Source organism: Nothoprocta perdicaria, unplaced genomic scaffold (assembly GCF_003342845.1).
Source record: "Nothoprocta perdicaria isolate Ctin4 unplaced genomic scaffold, notPer1 scaffold_50, whole genome shotgun sequence".
Classification (NCBI taxonomy): Eukaryota; Metazoa; Chordata; class Aves; order Tinamiformes; family Tinamidae; genus Nothoprocta; species Nothoprocta perdicaria.
Genome location: NW_020455755.1, coordinates 641097 through 661805, shown reverse-complemented (window position 1 = coordinate 661805; position 20709 = coordinate 641097). Strand labels below are relative to the sequence as shown.

Below are 20709 nucleotides of genomic sequence, written 5' to 3'. Positions count from 1 at the left end.
TCTATTTATAATACCTGGAATTGATTGCTGAAGAAAGCAAGTGTATTGTGAAGTGATCCAGACTGCAGAACAGGCTGATATGCTGATTGACAGTCAGACAGATGTATTGGCTGAATGGGTAGGGTGAACTATATGGTGCTTTTTTCATATGAATATTAGATAAAGCTCCCCTGACTTTCCTTTGATATTCCTTTTATATGAACAGCAGCATCTGAGGCAATCTTTATAAACTGGATTTTGGTTATCTGCACTAGTTCAATGCCCCCGTTTTATAATAAGTCATATGAGTTATAAATCAGATCTAGGTTAAGGATTAGGCCTTCTGTGTGATTGAACAATCAAGAATATTTAAGTGGGATAAGCTTATTTTTATTAGTGTAGCTACTGCCAAGTTTTGTATATGAAACAGAAACGTTAGTTTCCTTCATGGTTAGCTGATTTTAGGCATTCTGAGCAATATTTTATAGATGGTGCTTTTTATTTAAGTTTCTTGAATGTCATATTGGTTGTAGGGAAGTATTTGCCTTGTGTTCTCCCTCCTTTTTGTTGAAATAATTTCAGTATAGACACAATGCTTATAATCCTTCAATTCAATAGAAGAATGAAGGAATAGCTATTTCGAATGCACGTGCTTGTACCTGCTGTAAGTAGAGCTTATTTCAGATTCTGTTTAAGGAAAATCAGGGTAGTTATAGCCCATCTTTCTCGGGCCTAGATAGGTTAGTCAAGTAGTCACACACCCCTTGTTGTTAATTCGCACTGATTTTCGTTTCCTTTTTTTGCTTTTTTTTTTTTTTTCCCTGCTCATGGAAGTATCTGATAACTTTACTGCATCTGTCCATAAGCAGTGTAAAATATCAAAACTGCAAGCTCCAAGAAGTGCCTTGTGGCATAAACATTTGACATATTCCCCATTTGAATATCAAACTTGGTTAATCTTGAACCTAAATAATTCAGTAACTAAGGGAATTTTGAAACTGGTGCTGAGGTGTGACAGATTTTTGTGTCGTGTCCCGCTGCGGTTCCGGGCTCGCCGCTCCCTGGTTCAGGGCCGGTTTCCAGCGAGTGTTGCCCTGATCCGGAGCTCCCTCTCCCCAGGGAACGAGGCTGCGGCCCGCGCTGGGAAGCGCGCAGGGGCAGGGTTGAGAATGGCCTGATTCACTGGAGAAGAAAGTGCGCTTTGTGGGGCGCGAGGCCTGGGTCTGAATTTGCTTGTCACTTTGTGAAATTTACCAATTCAGCAGGTCTCCCAGTTACCAGGAGCAAGTGAGGGGCCTTTGTGCGCTGTATTTGCCTTGATAATTATTCTGGAGCCAATTTGTACATTTGTAGTTCTAATTTTATACAGCTACTTAACTAATTACCGCTGTCAGCAGCGATTTTTATCTGTTAGTGGCGTTCAGTTTAGCAGCTCCAGTGACCACCTCATGGCCAACGTATTTTATGTACCAATGTAAAAAAGGCAAAAATGCAGATACTGGTCTGAAGGGTTGCTTGAAATCCCAGAAGTTCAGTTTGGTCTTTTTTGGTTGGTTGGTTTTGGTTAAACATTGGTTGCGGTGGCCGTGGTAAAGTCATTGACCCACTTGTGCACCAGCTGTTTAAGAAATGGCCACGTTCGTGAAAGGCAGGAGCATCAAGTGCTGCTTTCACTCTTGTTTGGAGACCCTCATTAAATTATCTAGAGACAATAATCAGATAGCTGCTGCTCAAGTTAATGGCACCTCTGAGGCCCTGTCAAGAGAGCTTTATTTAATGCGCTGCAGACCTGGAGTGGTGCAGGTGCCATTTCAGGCCCTCATTTAATTTAAGCTGCTTTAGTTGGCATGGCAACTAGTTGAGACATCTGGGAGACATTATGCCGGGGATTGAGATTTAGGAGGATTTGTGGCGTAGCAAAACAGAAATCTTATAATAAAGTGCAGCACATTGCTTTGGGATTTTTTGAATATTTCACGTTAAAAATGAAATGTAAAGATATGTTGCAGCTGTAAGGTAAAAAAATAAATTCAAAAAGATTGGCATAAATATTTAAGAAGGCCTTTGTGAAAGAAGAAGAAAAATTAGAAGACTAAAATTTATGAAGCTGCAAGGTTGATTTTTTTCATCTTGTGAAGAAATGTTCATAAATTCTTTATGAATACAATTCTAAGTTAGGAAGTTTTAGTCAAAGTTTTGGTCGTGTTTAATTTATCAAGTGTTTCTTTGCCTGGGGTGCCCATGGCGGCTGGGCAGCGTGGCCCAAGTTTCGGAGCGCGCTGTGGGTTGCAGAGCAGCAGGTGGAAGGAGCTTCGGCTGGGCAGGCAGGAGGAGGTGACGACGTAACCCAGCGCGGCTTTGCGACCAGGGTTTGTGTGTGTTTGCATGGGATGCTTGAGAAGTTCAGCCAAAGGCAGCGCGTAGGTCCAGGGGGAGGACGTGTTGCTGATCTGCACTGCCGGGCAGTGGCAGCCGCTGTTGCAGTTGCCAGGTTTCTGCTAAAACGTGTCTGTGTCTGTGTCTGCTCTGTGTTGCCTTTAATTTGCGGCTTACACTTCTTAAGGAAAGATCCAAAAATGTCAAAATGTCATTATTTCTATTAAGATTTTATTTTCTGTAATTTTGTAATTTGACTATTGTAATTTGACTTTGGGATGACTTTGTAACAAATGCATTAATGCAAATGCTTCTTTATCGAGTAATCTGTTTTCTTTCACAACCCAGCTTCTGTTTTTGTTCTTGTAAGAGACTAGAAACTTGACTTCTTTCATGAAGAAGCTTTATTCTTTGTTACTGTTTACCTGTGACCTGTGAGAGCTCAAATTCCCATGAGCTGGGATAACTGTTACAAGAGATTATATGCTGGACTTTCTCCTTTTGCCTTAACTAATAAATTGAAGATATGTTGTCACTGAATTGATGCAGAGTGACCTCCATAAGATTATCGTCTCTCCTCAGCCACTCAGCTCGGATCATGTCAAAGTTTTTCTTTACCAGATTTTAAGAGGTAATTTTTTCCTTTCAAAATTAATGAAAATTATGTAATATTAGTGTATATTTTTGTCTCTCAGTGTTTATCCTCAGGACTTCCTCATCTTGAGTAAGTTTCCTGTGGAAACTTAATCTATTATTAAATGTTAAGACTGAATAGCACGCATTAGATATTCTTGTTATAAATACACGGCAGCCCTGCTGTCCTCAATCGTAGCACTTAGAGAAAGATGGCAAAGCCTAACACGTTTGCTGGAGCTGGGCGGGCTTAAGGGTCTGTTAGAGTCTGGCGGGGGGGATAGGTGCAAAGATGCCGGTTGGAAGTTTGTTCAAGAGTTACTTCAATTCTCATTCTATTTGCTCAGATACTTACCTGAGATCTCAGTGTTGCCCATCTTAATATTATTTATTTGCTCTCTCCAATTCTATTTGAATTATGGTCATTTTTTTCCATTCTCCACACTCTGTGCATAAACAGCTTCCCTTTAATTTACTTTGTTCCATTAAACTTTGAGAGAGCTGCTTTTGTGTTACTTTCTTTTTTAAAAAAAGAAAAAAAGCAAAGACAATAAATAGAGAATTTTGGCTTTAGGAATTGCAAAAGCATGCAAGAAATATGGGGGTATCAATAGACTTGAAATTAGAACTCTGTAAAAATGGGCAAGTTCTTGTTGACCAAGAGTTTTAAGACCTTTCAGGAAAATGTTGTCAGCCTTAAACATTCTTTTTCTTTAAGGAGGAGAGGAAAAGTATTCATTTTAATTTCATTTATATTTCAGGTCTGAAATACCTACATTCTGCTGGCATTTTACATCGAGACATTAAACCAGGGAACCTACTTGTGAACAGCAACTGTGTTCTTAAGGTGCTACTTAAATTTATTGAAAATGTGCATATGTATGTGCTGTTCATTATAAATCAGATGTCATTTTATTTTTAAATGAAATATTTAATATGAATATTTTTCTATAAAGCCATTTTAAAAGAAAACATCCCACAGATACTTTCAAAATTACAAAAGAAACAGGCGTCTTTGTCCTCTTCTGCTGTCTGTCCCCAAATCTGTGGAAACAAAATACAACTTCTATTTTTCTGTCTGACTTGAATGTGAGCTGTTTGCCTTCCTAAACTGCTGAGGGCCCTTCAGATAAAGCTGTAGAAGTTTTAAGTGTTTGTGGATTAAAGTAGAATGACTTTTTCCTTCTCTCCCTTTGCTTATGCAGTTACATCAGATTAACTAATTTATTTAAATGCTGATGTGCAATTTCCTGCTTTGCTATGTAAAGGTACCTATTTGAAATGCATTAAGTGTTTTGGTTATTTTAATTTTTTTATTTGCCTTCTCAATTTAGATTTGTGATTTTGGATTGGCCAGGGTGGAAGAATTAGATGAATCTCGTCACATGACTCAGGAAGTTGTCACCCAGTATTACCGAGCTCCGGAGATCCTCATGGGCAGCCGCCACTACAGCAACGCTATAGACATCTGGTCTGTAGGCTGTATCTTTGCAGAGTTACTTGGGCGAAGAATATTGTTTCAGGCACAAAGTCCCATTCAGCAGGTATAATGAAATTTCCCTATGAACATCTTTTGCTGCATAGTTTCATGAAGTCGATCATATTGATGCATATTGAGCCACAAACTTGCTTTATTTTGCTTGGTTTACACACAGGCAAGAACAAGCTATTTTGCAACACTGAAATAATTGCTTCCAGGCAGTATTAAAGGCAGTGGTTATTAACATTAGGGTTTGAATTATGTTCCTTTTTGTCATCTCCTGTAATCCATTGCAGTACCAAAGTCTACTGTAGCATTTTGCTGAGATAAGCTGAGGGTGATATAACTGGGAACAGCTTTTTTTGTAACAACGAATGTGAGAAAGTAGTTAGCATTTATCAGTATTTGCCTGGACATACATTATTGGCCCTTGAACTATTTAAAATATCACTTAGTAGTATTGGTCATACTGCTTCATTTTAGCCATGTTTGAGCACTTAACACCATATTGAATATTTTTATATATTGTATTGTTGTTGGCAGCTATAAAGCCACCTAGTAGACCAGAACGGGTTATGACCATTGTCAGTCTAAGCAAACTGCCCTGATACACGTCTCTCTCTCTTCGTCTTGAGGTGACCTTTGCAGTGGGTTCCAGAATGATGTCTGCTGTTACATATTAGAGAGGGGTGCATTTATGTAAGAGGTGAAACAACATAAGTAGAAGAAAATAAAGAAATAGAAAAGAAACACATTCCATTCATTAGAGGAGCCATTCCAATCATTCCAAATGCTTTACTTTTGTTTGGCTTTGCACATAATATTTTTGTGGTTTACCTTGTAATGCTATTTAAAATGTTCATATATTTAAAATGTTAGTATGTGGGTGTGAGTGTGTATATTTTTTTCCTCAATGCTGTGTTCTGTTTAGAGGTAACTATCGTTACTAGTAGGGAGAACATGCTAATCACTTTAAAGAGCACTGGTAGGCTGATGTGTTCCAGGATCACAGGATACATCCCTGTTTTATCTTTGTGAAGAGGCTACACAGGAGAGAAGCAGTTAATGTAATCATAACTACTAGCTAAATTTGACAGCTATTCCATTCCACTCTCAAAAATATTGACCCTCCTTGCTCTAATCTTTGGTCTTTCATCGCATTCCAATAAGCTGTACACATATGTGATTTTAATAGTCTGGGCCATCTTAACTCGAGATTTGAAGTGCAAAGGCATTCATCGGATAACTCTAAAACAGCATTATGTGTGTTTTAATGTTGTTCTCTTCATGTGACTCTTCAACTGAATAGAGGTGACTGTTGAGAGTTCCTGCATCTTCTGTAATCCGATAGGACTTTCTCAGTTAAGTTGCAACTGTTTGCATTTGCTATCTACTAAACCTATAGGTTAATGTTCTCTAGCTATGCTCTTAGTAAAATAGTCTTTTTTTGCAGCTGATTCATTTTTTAAACTTCTTTCCTGTACCTTAAGAACCTGCTGAGGAATATTATGCCGTCTATGATCTGAAATGTGTGCACTCTGTCCTCACAGCTGGACTTGATCACAGACCTGTTGGGAACACCGTCCCTGGAGGCGATGAGGACGGCTTGTGAAGGCGCCAAGGCACATATACTCAGGGGTCCTCATAAACAGGTACAACCTGCTGCTGATGCGCTGGCTTTCCTTACGTTTGGTCAAGACTGTCCTCCAGTTAGCACCCATATATTAGGATTTCCTCTGGACAAGATCCTGCTGCCATAGAGTCATTCTGATTTACACCTTGGTTAAATTCTCAAGCCACAAGAAAAAATATTTGGATGGCTTTCATATCATACATATGTTCATGAGTGTTTTATTTGGAAATTTAATCTCAGAGTTAGTTGTCTGTAACTGTACCTGAATCGATGGTTTGTTGTTGCAGTGACCCTGGCTAAATTAGATGTAGTTTTGCAAACTCCTATTGAGGCAAAACTAATAAAGTGCATTTCTGGCTTCCCTCATATATTGTTTGACTTCTGATCCGGGTGATTTTTTTTTGAGAGAGACTGTGTTTTGATAGTTAATTTAAAAGCAGCTATTGTTTGAGTGCTAATATTGACACATAAATTAAAATTAACAATACAGCCCAGGAAGCTCCGGAAGAATTCCTGTATTGACGATATCAAGAATATTAGAAGTTGCACTCCAGTGCAGAATTAATGCAGTTTTGCAAAGCAAATTTAGTAGAAAGTCTTATCTTTGTCAGTGAGATAAATTCATTGTTCCATAAATATACTATTTAGTTTTCAAATGCTTTGTTATATTTTCACGTTTTAGTCACTTGTCAAGCAGCTAGTATGTTTTTCCCTCATCTCCGTACTAATTGGAGCACAGTGCTCTGTTTCTCCTGCCCTAATGGCTCTTCCCAACACCTGCTTTTTTCTTAGCTGTTAGGAACGCTGTTTGCATTCCCATGGGCGGAAAACAAAAGGAGTATTCGATTTGAATAGAATAAATGACACGTAAAATCAAAAGTGGTGGGTTTTGGGGTTTTTTTGTTTGTTTTGTGGTTTTGTTTTTGTAAACTTCAGGCAGTATTTCTTCTAAGGTGTTAGGAGTCCTGGGGGGAGGTAGGAAATGCCTGTTTGCATTTTACCACCTTAGTATTACTGTCCAATTTCAGAGTCAAAGTCTGTGAGGCTTGAGAACACGCAGAGTTCGGAGCTGTGAGTGGCAATGTAATAGGTGCGGGGGGATCCCCTTAGAACGGGAGCTGCCCGCCCAGCTGCGGAGCCCCGGGAATACGGACTCCGCGGGAATACGGACTCCGCGGGAAGCTCTGCGCTCCATCTGCTTGGCGGCACTCACTGCCAAGGAGATTTGGACTTGCCGGCACGCTGCTGCCTCTAGGGAAGGTTGTGAGCTCGTGTTCCCAGCAAGGGCCGGATATGGCCAGTTTTCCAGATCTGTTTTATCTGGGCTATTTGTCCCGCGATACTTTTTCCCTCTGAGCTTGGAGGGCTGCAGATCGGGTACGGGGCTGTTGTGTGCGAGGGCAGATGAAGCAGAGGCAGAGGGTCCAGCGAGCAGGGCGGGCACAGCGAGGTGGAGCCCACCCGGCTCCCCTTCTCCACCCCTTCCTTCAAGCTGCTCTAGTAGTTGGCCTATTTATTTCTATCTAAAACACTGTCTGCCTGAAGGTCATTTTAATTGTGCTAGATGTCACTTTCAGTTAGCTCTGGATTGGCTGGGGAAAGAAAAGCAAAATAATCCATAATTTGGCAGTGATTGAGATCAGAAAAATGAAATACTGTAAATGATGTGGATAATCAAACCTTCTCCGAGCAGCTATGGTTTAAAGTGGTACATACAGATAAATGAATAAAAATCTGCTAGACAAATGGGTGCAGTATTTGCAACAAATATTGAAAACAACTTTTTAAGAAATTTACAACAGGTATTGTATTCTTAAGAGAATTAAAGTTGCAGACTTTTCGAGAGGCTTCCCAATTTCCAGGCAAATAATAGCATAATGATCAGGAAACAGTGAGTGATTAAGGAGCATGAAGTTTTATTACTGGTATGCAGTATGACTTAGATGTAAAATGAAAATGATAGTGAATTTGCTGTTAAAAGCATTGAAATATACTGCAAAACTCTGCACTGAAAACCTGTTCAGGTGCCCTCCAACTTTCCTTTTCAGTATTATAGTTGAAGGGAGCACAACCAAATTTGTTACCACCTTTGTTGAAGTGGTTATAGGGACCTGCTTAAAGAGAGGACTCAAAGGCCAGAGTACCAGTTAGCAGCCCACTGGGATGGCCGTGTCGAGCCGCGCGATTCCGGTCTCGGCGGGAAGCGGCAGGTCGCGTGCGTGCTGGTGAGCAGACGCTTGCCCTTGGTGCCTGCGAGCAGCGCCTGCCCTGGCATCACCTCCTTGCTGAGCGAGCTGACGTGACAACTTCTTGTGCTCTCTTGTTCCCTCCTAGCCATCCCTTCCTGTCCTCTATACACTTTCCAGTCAAGCTACGCATGAAGCAGTTCATCTCCTCTGCCGGATGTTGGTCTTTGATCCAGTAAGCCTCATTTAAAATAAATTTAATACCTCTTCATTTACAAAATGTTTTGTTATACGTTACTTAAATAAATATTGTGGGTAAGGACGGTTTTAACTGATTTTCTTATAGAGTGCATTTAGTACTTCTAGTTCTGTAAAGGACATGAGAATCATCAGTGAATTTTCCTCTTGAGTCGGGGTTTCACATTTAAAATCAAACGGTCTTTAGAAGCAGGACACAACAGAAGAACAGGGCAGGGGGTGTCTGTGAATCATTCCACCTTCTCCTAGCTCGGTGTAGGTCACAGAGCATCGTATTTAGATGCTGGTCTCATTGGAGACGTGGGGGTGGGCCTGGTCTTTCCAGACCAAAAAAACTCCTGTGCATCTCCACAATGGGATCTTTTTTTCCACCAGGTGTCTGTTTTTTTAGTAGAAATTTGATGCTGTGACTTTTGGATTTCAGCTCTTGGGCTTATTGTACCAAGCTGTCTTTGGAAAATCTGCTACCACACTTGCTAGATATTTCATCTTAACAGTAGATGCCATATCCAAAGTTATTTTGTCCTCAGTAAGGTTTAAATTTGTATTTTATTTTAGACATGTACTTAAGGACTCATTAAAAGGTTTTGCAGAATTTGGAATTACAAAATACTGCATTTGCTGACATTAAAACTCTTGATGTTTGTTTATTATAACATTTTAAATATTAAGGTTATCTGAAAAAAATTAATTATTGTAAAATCTTTTTCTAAATATTGTATTAAATGCATTTTCTATCATAAGCTATTATACTAAAAGTCAATGTCATTTTAGCTTTGGTATTTGTTTTTAAATAAAATGCTCCCTCTAGTGGTAAAGTAATTGCAAAGCAAGACCATTTCCTAAGAGCTGTTTCTCTTTGTGATTTGGGATTTATAAAACAGTTGAGAATAAACTGGTAAGCATTTTTTAGACTGTTTCAGTGCTTCTGAAAATGTCTTTTTTATGCAATATTTCAGTCCAAAAGAATATCTGCTAAGGATGCCTTAGCTCACCCGTATCTCGACGAAGGGCGGTTGCGATACCACACTTGTATGTGTAAATGTTGTTTTTCCACATCTACTGGAAGAGTTTATACCAGTGATTTTGAACCCATCACTAATCCCAAATTTGATGACACTTTTGAAAAGAACCTCAGTTCTGTCCGGCAAGTTAAAGGTGAGTTAGTGGTTGAGCATTTGGCGTTATCTTCCTGCTCCCTTCTGTAGTAGTTCATAGTCAGGAGCAGCAGTCTACGTGTAATTATTAACCTTCTGTATTTTTTTTCCACAATGTTTTTCCATAGTAGATATTGTAACAAATTTCTTTACACAAAAAGATCAGAAATGTCTGACTTTTCTGTCACATGAGACAGCCACATGCACTTGCTGACATTTGGAAGGCTATTGATTTCTAACCATAATAGGATTCTTACCTGGAGCCAGCATTCCCGCTGCCGCCAGCACAGGGAAATCATGTCATTCCCCCTTGGGCTGGGAGGCGTCATCCTGCTAATTACCCTGGTCAGCAAGGAGCAGAGGCCAAGCAGTTCCATGCTCTCCCACCTGATTTTAGCACGTGGGGACATCCACGTGGAGGGATTGAGGCAGCTGCTGCCGTAAGCCCCAGGGCTGGAGCTGCTCTGGTTCCTGCAGCTGGTTAAAAGTCCCTGGGGGCCGTGGGGGCCCTCGGGAGGGCTCCGCTCCTGTGCCCGGCGGAGCAGCCGCTCAACGTGGCACGGACCGCTTGGAGTAGGGCATGGGCCTCAATGTCCCCAATTAGATGTAGGAAAACGAGAAAACTTCCTTTATCTTCCTTTTTAGTAAAACTTCCTGTATACTTACTAAAATATATGTATTTTCAATGAAGGAACTATATTCCTCCACTACAGATTGTTTTTTATTAAAGCAAAAAGTGTTAACGTATGTGTTGTGGTGTTTTTATTTTTCTCTCATGTACAGAAATAATTCATCAGTTCATTTTGGAACAGCAGAAAGGAAACAGAGTGCCTCTCTGCATCAACCCGCAGTCTGCTGCTTTTAAGAGCTTTATTAGGTAACTGTATGTAATCACATCTGATACTAATTCACATTTATTAGTAGTACACAAATCACTCATTGAAAATATTTTATATTTAACATGCATAAAAGTAGAGAAGACCCATAGGCAACTGCTGCAAAAAGAATACTTCAAGCACATGAGTGATGGAATTCAAGCTGACCTTAAGTGAAATGTGCAAAAATTTCAAGTGATAATTTTTAAAATGTATGTACAAAAGTACAAAAATCAGCCTATCAGAATGAAATTAGCAGATTACCAAGTTGAATTTTCATTGTAAAAGTGCATTGTACGAACTTGAAAATGGGTGACAGCGATAGCTGTGGAATGGCTAGGAATCGCGCAGTGGGTTGAAGTATTCGCTCTTGGTGCTGTTGACTGCCGGTCTGGGTCTTTTTTGTCTTTGCAATTTTTGCAGTGAGTCAGGCATTAACTTTCTTGTCTATGAGCTGTTGCAGGTGAACACTGATTTTCTGTCTCTCTCGCATTCTAGTTCCACAGTTGCTCAGCCATCCGAGATGCCGCCGTCTCCGCTGGTTTGGGAATGAAGTGGAAGATAATATACTACTGAAGATGTAATGTAGCTTTCCACTGGAGTCTGGGATTTGCAATTCTGGAGGTTAATCATGCTTGTACTGTAATTTTACTAATGAAGTTTTAAATTAACAACCACTACTTGTACAATATGAATAATATTTAGAAATGTACTAGACTTTTAATCTTGTAAAGTGGTTGTGCTTTTAGAAGAAAATATTTTACCCAGAGTTGCACGTGTTTTATGAATTCTAGTGCAGCTGTGATGGCTCAGCTCAGAACAAACAGAATTGAACCAAATTTGGGGAGGTTTTTTTGTTCTCTCTTTTTTTTTTTCTTTTTTTTTTATTGAAGTGAGATTGTACAAAAAGATAGACATACATTTTGATATTGAGCCATTCCTGAAGATTTTGGGTTTTCTAAGACTAAGGAATACAGAAAACTTGACTGCGACCAATCATGAAGTCACATCAGATGACAGTGACCAGAAGACATGGGCTTGTCACCTGATAATCAAATCCTATAAATAGCTTCTCACTAGAGCTGTGATGGTGATGTGTGCTGTTCTAAAATCAAATGTTGTGAGTAGAGAGAATGAGTTTGTGACTAGGAGAGACTAAACTTCTGTTTCCTTACCCAGTATAAATATATATATATATTTAATCTATTTTTATTAGAAGTTTTTCTGCTCTTTCTTACATAAAACCCCCCAGCATGCATCTTCTATGTGTGTAAATAATTCCATTTATGGGCTAATTTCAGAGATCCCTGACATCATTGCTGTATAGAGAGAAACTAGCTTGCACATTTTAGGTCTGTGAAATTTTGTGAGAACTTTTTCCTGCACTGGACAGTTGAGAAAAAAAAAGAAAAAAGAAAAGGAAAAAAAAAGCACATAGGGAATTATGTTAATTGTGTTTGTGTCTTTAGGCAAAGCTGTGGAAGTCTTGAAATGTCACAGTAGTAAATAACTTTTATTACTTTTTGGCTAATTCTTTTCTGTTGGAACACTGAATTCTGTGCATATGTATATATGAACACAAATTGAAGGCCTCTACCTCCTGGAGTATACAACTTGGTTTGTTTACCTCCACATGATTTTTTTTTTTTTTTTTTTTTTTTAAGTTCAGTGTGGAGACTTGAAACTTGAATGTCCCTTCCAACTTTTATATTTAAAACAAGACTAGAAAATTGAAGACTGTTTTTCACCTGTACAAAAGAAATACTAAAGGGTGGTCTTAAAATTTGAGCATTGGTCTGGAGAAAAACCGTGGTGTTTGTTATGGACAATTAACTGTTAAAGTTATTGTAAGTTATCTGTATTTAGCAGAGTATTTTCAACAAGAGTGATCTGAGCTGAAATTGGAGACTATTAGTAAGTTATGTTTGGAAGTTTTAACTTCAATGAAGTAATTATTTGCTGTGAAAGAGAAAAACATTGAATTACTGAACAAAGATGGTGCAATATCTTTGTTTTTTATGAGGCTCCTGAAAATAAAACCAACTGAAGCATTTCAATTCACTTGAATGAGAGACGTATTTAATTAAAAGAGCCCAAGAAGACACTGGTATGAAAGGTAAAATCTCAGAGGTTGGTCAGTTAATGTGGCACACTTGCTGGTCACTTTGTAAAATGTAGATTTGAAGTACAGTGGTGAAAACATTAAATGTGACATTTGAAAAAAGAAGTGGTGTTATCTCTATTTCCTTCCTGATCTCCCACCTTTATTTAAGAATCAGTTGTCTCAATCTTGATTGAATAATGTCTCAAAGAATCCAAGTAAAAAGAGTTTACAATATATTGTTTTGGACTTGGTTTTGATTTTTACACATACACACACACAAGCACAGATATGCTTATATATACATTTATATATGTTTTGTAATCAAATACAGATTTAATCTTTAAGCTTGATCAAGTTTTGCCTTGATTAAGGCAAAACTTGTTATTGAAACCAAGACAAGAAGCTGGCTTGCCCTTTACAGGGTATCTGAAAGAGATCCTTCCAGTAGAGATGGTATTTAATTTGCAAATCCATTATTTTCTATATTGTTTTCTCATTGTTTTCTATATTACTGATGCAAATTATGCATCAATAACAGCACCGTAACAATATGAATGAAAAAAAAAATGTGTGTTTTATGGAGCTAATTGCCAGAGTTCTGTGGGTAAATCTCATTCATAAACATAAGAATAAAATGTCTTCTGGACATTTACCTTTCAGGGTGTTTTGACACAGATGTGGGCAAGGCACTTTGCAGGATGAGTGTGTGTAATTAAAATGGGGTGTGCACGTATGTAAAGAACATAATTAGTCTCTGCTTTATTTTATTTTTTATGTAAATGAACTGCAGTGGAAGCGAGAGCTCATTAGAGCTGTCCCTGGCGAAGATCATTTGTTTGTAAAGGGAGTGCACGGCTATGTGTGCATTTACACTTGAGGTGATCTACAGTGTGAGGTATCAGAAGCTTCTTTCTTTCCCAGTAAGGTTAAAATCTTGCTTGCAGTGTAGACTGTAGTTTTCAGAGCTGTACTTCAATCATTTCTAAGCTTTGCTGCTGCAAGTGAATTAGAACTTACCATTTCTGATCTGCAAGCTCACTACATACAGCTTCTGTATCTCCTGTTATTAATTGTGCCCTGACAAGAGTACAGATATAGCAAATGCAAAAAAAAAACTGTTTAAAATTACACACAAGTTCTCAAAAAACATTCAAATATTAGAATCCTAATCTTTCTGTGTTTACAGCTTGGAGATGATGTGCTGGAACTAAGCAAGATTAGCTTTTGCCAGAATCCGTTTCCTGATAATACAATAAAATATCATTCATCAATTTATTTCAATTAACTTTTTAATTTTATAAGTTTTCTTTCTCTTGCATCCAATTCTAGTTATATATTTGTGATATCTGCATCCTGAGAAAGTATTTATGGTGCATTGGTTAAATAATGCTATTTATTTGTACTAGTTTTTCATTGTTGCTTTGGCTTCTGTCTGTTTGATGAAGTGCAGTTCTTGACGCAGTAAAGAGGTAAGCCTTTGAGAAAAGCTCGAGCAAGAGATGCAGTTCTGTGCGTCACCTGCAGCGCTGAGGTTGGAGGTGAGTGAGATGCCTGACTGTGTAGGCTCGTTGGTGCTTCCTGCGCTCTCTGTGTCTGTGGTTCCTGTGTTTGTGCCCGTGCAGAGGGAGCCGTCGATGTCTTGCAGAGCACATCACTGGCCGCTGCTGTCTGCAGGTCGCAGTATTAACACATATTGCATTGCACTGCTGGCCTTGGTAGGACTAACAGAAACAGGATATCACTTCAAAGGGCCGAATCCTCTGTGGATATAAATCACATTTTCCTTCAGGGGCTTGCACCATGAGCCGTGACTCAGAGTTACAGATGAGCCTGGGGGAATAAATCACAGATGAGGTCCCAAAGTTGAGAGCAGATCAGTGAAGAAGCTGGCAGAGGTTTGGGTAAATAACTTCTTTTGGATAAATAACATCTATCAGAAAGGTTGTGCATGAGGGACAGGGTTGTTAAATGCCTTTCTGCTAGCTGCAGCATTCGGCCAAGGAAGGTGAAGGGAATGAGTATGAACTGTGGGAAAACAGAACAGCATTTTTGAGAACAAGAAGCCGTCCCGCGGCTGCTGGATTCGTGTTCCGTGTTCGCGTCTCAGGCGTGAGTGGTTTAGGAAGACGCGTTGCAGGGCAAGGCGGCCCGTTGCTTGCTCTTGTGGTCTGCGTTGCGGCGCAGGGGTGCGCGTTGTGTCCTGGGCAAGCGGGCATGGGTTCCTGCCTGGAATGGCTGGGGTGCCGAGGAGGGGGCGCGTGGGGCCTGGGCGGCGCGCGGCCTCCCTGCCGCCGGGAGGGCAGCGCGGGCGCGGGCCGAGCGGGACGCCGGGAGGCAGGAGGGGCCTGCGCGGCGCGGCCATGGCGGCTCCCACGCGCCTCCTCGAGTGGCTCTTCGCCCTCTACTTCCTCTCGCACATCCCCATCACGTTAATGATCGACCTGCAGCCGCTCCTGCCCGCGGCCGGCCTCTACCCGGAGAGCGTGAGTACCGCTGCGCGGCTCGCCGGGACCGGGAGCCTCTGCCGGCCGCCGGGGCGGCGCGCGGGGAGAAGGCGGCGGGAGGCTGAGGGATGGCGATCCTGGCAGAGCTTCTGAACGGCACTAGTCTCACAGTCAGCTTTCCGTTCGTTTAAGTGGTCTTGTGTTTATTTTGTTAAGAAAATCTAGCATGTCAAGAAATGCAGAAAAAAAAATGCAGAAATTTCCTAAAGTAAAATAGCAATAAAAAATCAACACATGTCTATCTGCATTATGATTTAGATTTTTCTCCTGCAGTCATTCATTTGGGAAACAGAATAAATTTGATTTGCTGATATGTTTAGTGGCCATTAGTATTTTTTTTTCTTTTTTTCTTCAGTAGATTTCCAAATCAAATATATATGTATATTGCTCCTTTCATTTGAAATGCCTACAGTGAAAGAGACATAGACTATAGTGTCAACAATGGTTTTCTGAGTAGTGTTTTCCTGCAGGCAGAGGAAGGCAGACGTGGACTCCCAGGCAATCCCTGTTCCTGGGAAGGTGCCACGCTGCCCTGCCCGCCACACGCCATCCCTCCAACGTCACTCTGTCACCACCCTTGCTGTTCGCTGCTCCTGGGCTTGGATCACAAAAATACAAGAGGGGATTTTTACTAAAATGCAAGACCGGGCATATCCAAATGTGTTAATACAAACCTTTGGTTGCCTGATTTTTGAATAAGATAATGTAAGACAATAAATGTAATAGCTAAAATAATAGGATGGCGCACTATCAGTTTGACTTGTAAGCAGGGTGAGATCAGCCACAGCTTCCTACCAGCCCCTCATTTAGTGAATTTGATTTTTGCCATCCAGTACAATTACTACATTACAGAAACCCTTTCTCATTAATAGTTAACTAGCAAATCTCAATAAATATCTTTCAGTTCAAAGTCCAGCTGAAAGCCCTGCTGGAATTGACACTTCCACACGGCAAGAGGTCGCACGTCACCGCGGCCGGCGGTGGCGTTTTGTCCCTGTTGCAGCTGATGTTCTCTGTATTAACCTGTTGTTTTGTTCTTTCCTTAAGTTGACAGAGTTGTTACAGTGGTATGCGGTCACCTTCAGAGATCCAATGATGATGCAGCCCCCCGAGTGGTTTAAGTCGTTCATATTTTGTGAAGCCTTCTTACAATTGCCTTTCTTTCCCGTTGCAGCATACGCCTTCTTAAAAGGTTGGTATAAAAGTGGAAGAGCAACATGTCATAGGCAGCATTTCTGCAGAACGTTTGCTTTTTGCATAGCAATTAAAGTTTATCCAGCAATCTGAAGTAATTCTGGGGACACACTATGTGGGGTACTATTTTCTTGCAAGTTTTACTGGAGAAACTGCATAGAATAAGGCCTGTTGGAAATTAAAAAAATGCAACTGTGCGCCCTTGTCACCTGCAGCCATTTATGTGTAACCAGCACCGAAGTTTAGCATCTGGCAAGCTATCAACATAGACAAATTGTGGGTCAAATCTGTGTACTTTGTTATTTTAAAACTTCTGTGATCGTGGCTTCATGCTATATTTCCACCAAGTTAGATCCTCATTTCCTTTGTGCTACTAGTATTAACAGATTTTCTACCAGCTATTAACCACGACCATGGCTCAGCCTGTCACAGATATAACAGTTATTGCTCTGTTAATTTAAAAGCCACTGAATTCTGCTCTTTCCAAGACTGTTTCACCATTGCTTTGTTTTTGCGTCCATGCAGGTGGCTGCAGGTGGATAAGGACTCCCGCAATCATCTACTCGAGCCACGTAGCTACAACCCTGCTGGCCATCCTGGCCCACATCCTGTTTCACGATTTCTCGAAATCTGAGCATTCGGGTCCGCAGACACAACGTGAACGCCTCATTCTCTTATCTATATATGCACCATATTTGCTGATTCCTCTTCTGATTCTCTTTACCATGCTGTTCAGCCGCCAGTACAACCACGTGGAGAAAAGGAAAAAGAAATGAGATAGCTATGGAGATCGTTAGTGCAGCTCAAACGTCGTGCTCGCTCCTTAGCGCCTCTGCTGACCTGATCCTTTGGGACCAACGTCTGTGTAATCCCCTCAACCGCCCCAGCTCCCACCCACACAGCAGCCTCCTGCCATAGCCCTTTGAACTGCCCGGAGCTCGTGCTTGAATGGGGAACAGCTTTGGCACAAGCCTCTCGGCAATTCCCTGTGCCATCTCTGCACATGCTGCTCGGGGCACCCAGCCCCGCTCGCACAGCTGCTCCTGTGCGGCACATCGGGACCCAAAAACCTGCATTTCTGAACACCTGAAGTTAACATACTTTGACAATAAGGCACGCTTCTCCCCAAAGGAATTTGAAGAACTTTGAACAAACATTTGCAAAATACTCGCTTCTGAGGAAATCACTTCTAGTATGGAATAACTAAACTAGATTTTCAGTTAAACTGACTTAGCAATAATTAAAAAGAATTTAAAATGATTGATTAATCCATACAATTAATGTTGCATTAGACTGTAAAGTTACAGTAAATTAACGCTACATAGTGCTAGAGGTTTGTTGTTGTTCTCAATCGAATCTGTAAGAATCAACTTTGGAGATTTGTGCAAAATTTACAGATCAAAAGCATAGGCTTTTCAGGTCTGCACTGGTGTTTAATTTAGTTTCTAAAGGTTTTGAAAGGCTGGTGTTTCCATACTTAGTTGTGTAAAGACAAGAATAAAATGCATCTATAGGTACTTCCACATAAGGCTTGATTTTAGTATCAGGTGTTAAGTGCTTGCAGTGTTGTAAAATGTGGGCATTCTCTTCTGAAATGTCATGTTCATACTTACTGTTTATATCCGCCCCTTATGTCGAAGTAGCCTTGGAATGAATAGTTTGTTTCATCAGTTCCAGGTTCTACTCTTAAAATACTCAGAAAAGCATTCTAGTCTATCACCAGCTACTTGGACTTTATACTTCCTATGTAATTTAATCTTAATTCTGCTGTGTTTTCTACTTTTGTAATTGATTGTTACTCACAAATCTGTCCTTGTCTTCTCTTTAACGGGATAGCAAAAGAAAATCTGATCAATATAGATAAAAATTACTGCTGCTTTTCTCTGTTGTATGTTGTGTTTTTATACATATGAAAATGCTACGTGTCGGAAATTCTTCATTAGAAGTATGCAGGGAGTTACAAACTCTTGGGAGCAGAAATAACTTAGCCAAAGCAACTAATTCTGGGATCTCCACACAGTCTGAAAACAATAATTTATTTCCTGATTTCTGCAGAAGAGTTGTACACTTCAAAAAATGTGAGACAACTCAGCAGCAGTAGTGTTAATTCAGTGTAATCTGAATTTAAACTGCTGACTGTACCAAAAAAATATAAAATTAAACCACAGAGCTGTGTTTATTTATGTCTTTTAGAAAGCTCTCCTTATTGCCATTTTTAATGTAAATTTATATTGCATTAAAAAACATTTTATTTTGTACATCTATTCAATCATACACAGGGAAAAATTGCATATTTTTGAAAGCCCCAGAATCCTGGAATGTTTGTGTGCCCAAGTCAACATGCTGTTTGTCTTAAAATCTGCTATTTCTGAAAGATGAATTGGTCAATGAATTCGTGCTGGTCAGCTTCTATTTTACACAGAGTCTCATACTCTATTCGGTATCTGAAAGAGAAAAAAAAAAAGTTGTAAACGACATTCAACTCCAGTTCTTTAGATGATTTAGGTCTATCTTCATGGGTCTATTGCAAAGAAAGCAAGCACATAAGTCATCTTCAAAGCAGTAGCAACCTCCGTTGGACCCTGCGGTTCGGCAGCACCCACAGAACGCGGATGAGCGGCCCCGAACCGCAGCGTTAGCGGTTTCTTCGGCCGCGTGATCTCACGTCCCCTTTCGCCACAGAAGCCTGAAACGAGGCTTCCTCTAGGAGAGGCAGACAGGGCCCCAAGAACGGTGCCTCTGCGTCCCACGCACGCCTGGCTTAGGAGGATGCACCTTAGCTGCAGATGGACCGCAGGAATAAGCTTTGGAACTGCCCTCCTAGAGGCCAGCAGGTAAAACCATGTGGCTACGTATTATGAGACCACATAATAGAGCTGAGTTTGTCACGTATGACATATTGCTTTCTTTTCAAAATACCCCAAAGTCCCCCAAAGCATTTAATATAAAACTTACCTTTCCAACTGCATCTTTTTCTCAGCTATTAAAGCTTGAAGTTGCTGTTCCTGAGCTTCTCTTTGCTTTGCTATAGATTTCAGCAAATTTCGTGCACCAATAGCCTATCAAAACAGGATTTTTGGTGATGAGGTTATATTAGGAGTATTTCATTACCACCAAATTGATTTTGAAGTATTTCAGGCATGCCAACAACAGATGAGGGTATCATCTTGATGCGGAGAGCTTGGTGGAATAGGTAGGGATCCTGCAGCAGTTGTGCTGTTTAAGGCATTTTAGACTTCCTTCAAACTCCGAGTGTTCACAACAGCCCGACAGAAAGGCCACTGCCTGCTCTGGAAATGCAAGCTGCTCATGGGCTACTAGTACTACAGACAGACACGCTCTGCTTACGTTATTTTCCCCAGAAGAAGGATGAAAAAGCAATCACCTACAATTGTGCTAAAAGTTTATTTTTAATTTTGCAGTAATACTGGGAAAAAAAGTAGTCTTCTTGCCATGTAGAAATAAACAAAGGAAGTTTTAGGAGTACTTATGAAGTCATGCATTTATTTTGTCCTTGGACAGCCCCTCTCCTCATGGGGCCCCTTATGAACTAATTTCAAACGGTAGAAAAACTCACTGGAGAGCATTCCCATGCAACACACTGGTAGCTGCAATGGGAGGACTATCACATGCAGGAGTAAAGTGACACTCCAAGTGTGCTATGAAATTTCCCCAGCTGTTAACATCACTTCTCTGGAGCCCTGTGCCTTCGCAAGGGGCAGGCAGGGAGGAGCTAGGAGGGAAATAGCTGCGTGATGCTGAACAGAAAGCGTTCGGCTGTGGGCACGGTGAAGGCAGGAAGGAGGGGGGCCGTTTCTTCACACCCTGTATGGACACAGCACATTACAAACCAATAATTAATTCCACAGTACCTTCATCTTCTCACTCTCGGCAGCTTTTGCTAGTTGATCAACGAGTTCAATTAAGCTACCCACTATTTTCTGAAATTCTACCACTTCTGCAAAGAAAAAAAACATCAAGTAACACCCATGAAAATCATAACGGGCAAGGCTAACGCGCTACAGGCTTTGGCGCTCAGCTGGGACCTCCTAGTCCTTGGAGTTTCCTGCCAAGGGCTGCGTTTCCAGCTCTCACCTCATCCCAACGGGATATAAGGGGGGCAGAGAGGAGCCCTCAGGCGGCAGGCGGGCCTGCTCCGCTCCGCTCTGCTCGCTCGGGGCCAAGCGCAGGGCGTTTTGCGCCGCCGGTCCGGGTCCCGGTCCCGGTGCCGGCACTTACTGTCCACGAAGGCGCCGCACTCCTCGCGCAGCTGCGCGGTCTGCTCGGCCACGCCGGGCTCGAGCACGCGCAGCCTGCTGAGCTCGTCGAC

At 40.9% G+C, this 20709-nt stretch overlaps 3 protein-coding genes across 3 annotated transcripts in view; 2 read left to right on the top strand and 1 right to left on the bottom strand.

Annotated features, from left to right (window-relative positions):
- NLK (nemo like kinase) overlaps nt 1-12685 on the top strand; it is a 34249-nt gene extending 21564 nt beyond the window's left edge. The window contains exons 4-11 of the mRNA XM_026047846.1: nt 2880-2986; nt 3750-3835; nt 4323-4532; nt 6019-6120; nt 8436-8522; nt 9505-9703; nt 10486-10579; nt 11076-12685. Of these exons, the coding sequence (XP_025903631.1) occupies nt 2880-2986; nt 3750-3835; nt 4323-4532; nt 6019-6120; nt 8436-8522; nt 9505-9703; nt 10486-10579; nt 11076-11130 (940 nt within the window). The 3' untranslated portion in view covers nt 11131-12685. The remainder of the gene's footprint in view (nt 1-2879; nt 2987-3749; nt 3836-4322; nt 4533-6018; nt 6121-8435; nt 8523-9504; nt 9704-10485; nt 10580-11075) is intronic.
- Nucleotides 12686-15041: 2356 nt separating this feature from the next.
- TMEM97 (transmembrane protein 97) lies at nt 15042-18251 on the top strand. The gene is made up of 3 exons (XM_026047836.1): nt 15042-15164; nt 16233-16377; nt 16905-18251. The coding sequence occupies exons 1-3, from the start codon at nt 15042-15044 to the stop codon at nt 17153-17155; spliced, it is 519 nt and encodes a 172-aa protein (XP_025903621.1). The 3' UTR covers nt 17156-18251.
- Nucleotides 18252-18485: 234 nt separating this feature from the next.
- Nucleotides 18486-20709, bottom strand: IFT20 (intraflagellar transport 20; the record flags this gene model as incomplete). Its single annotated transcript, XM_026047880.1, has 4 exons — nt 18486-18823; nt 19335-19438; nt 20252-20337; nt 20619-20709. Coding segments are annotated over 4 exons (363 nt in total), but the record flags the coding sequence as incomplete, so codon positions are not given.

Coding starts and splice junctions, on each gene's coding strand:
- TMEM97 (XM_026047836.1), top strand. CDS start 15,042: ATGGCGGCTCCCACGCGCCTCCTCGAGTGGCTCTTCGCCCTCTACTTC. Junction 15,165..16,232: donor CCGGCCTCTACCCGGAGAGC/GTGAGTACCGCT, acceptor TCTTTCCTTAAG/TTGACAGAGTTGTTACAGTG. Junction 16,378..16,904: donor AGCATACGCCTTCTTAAAAG/GTTGGTATAAAA, acceptor GCGTCCATGCAG/GTGGCTGCAGGTGGATAAGG.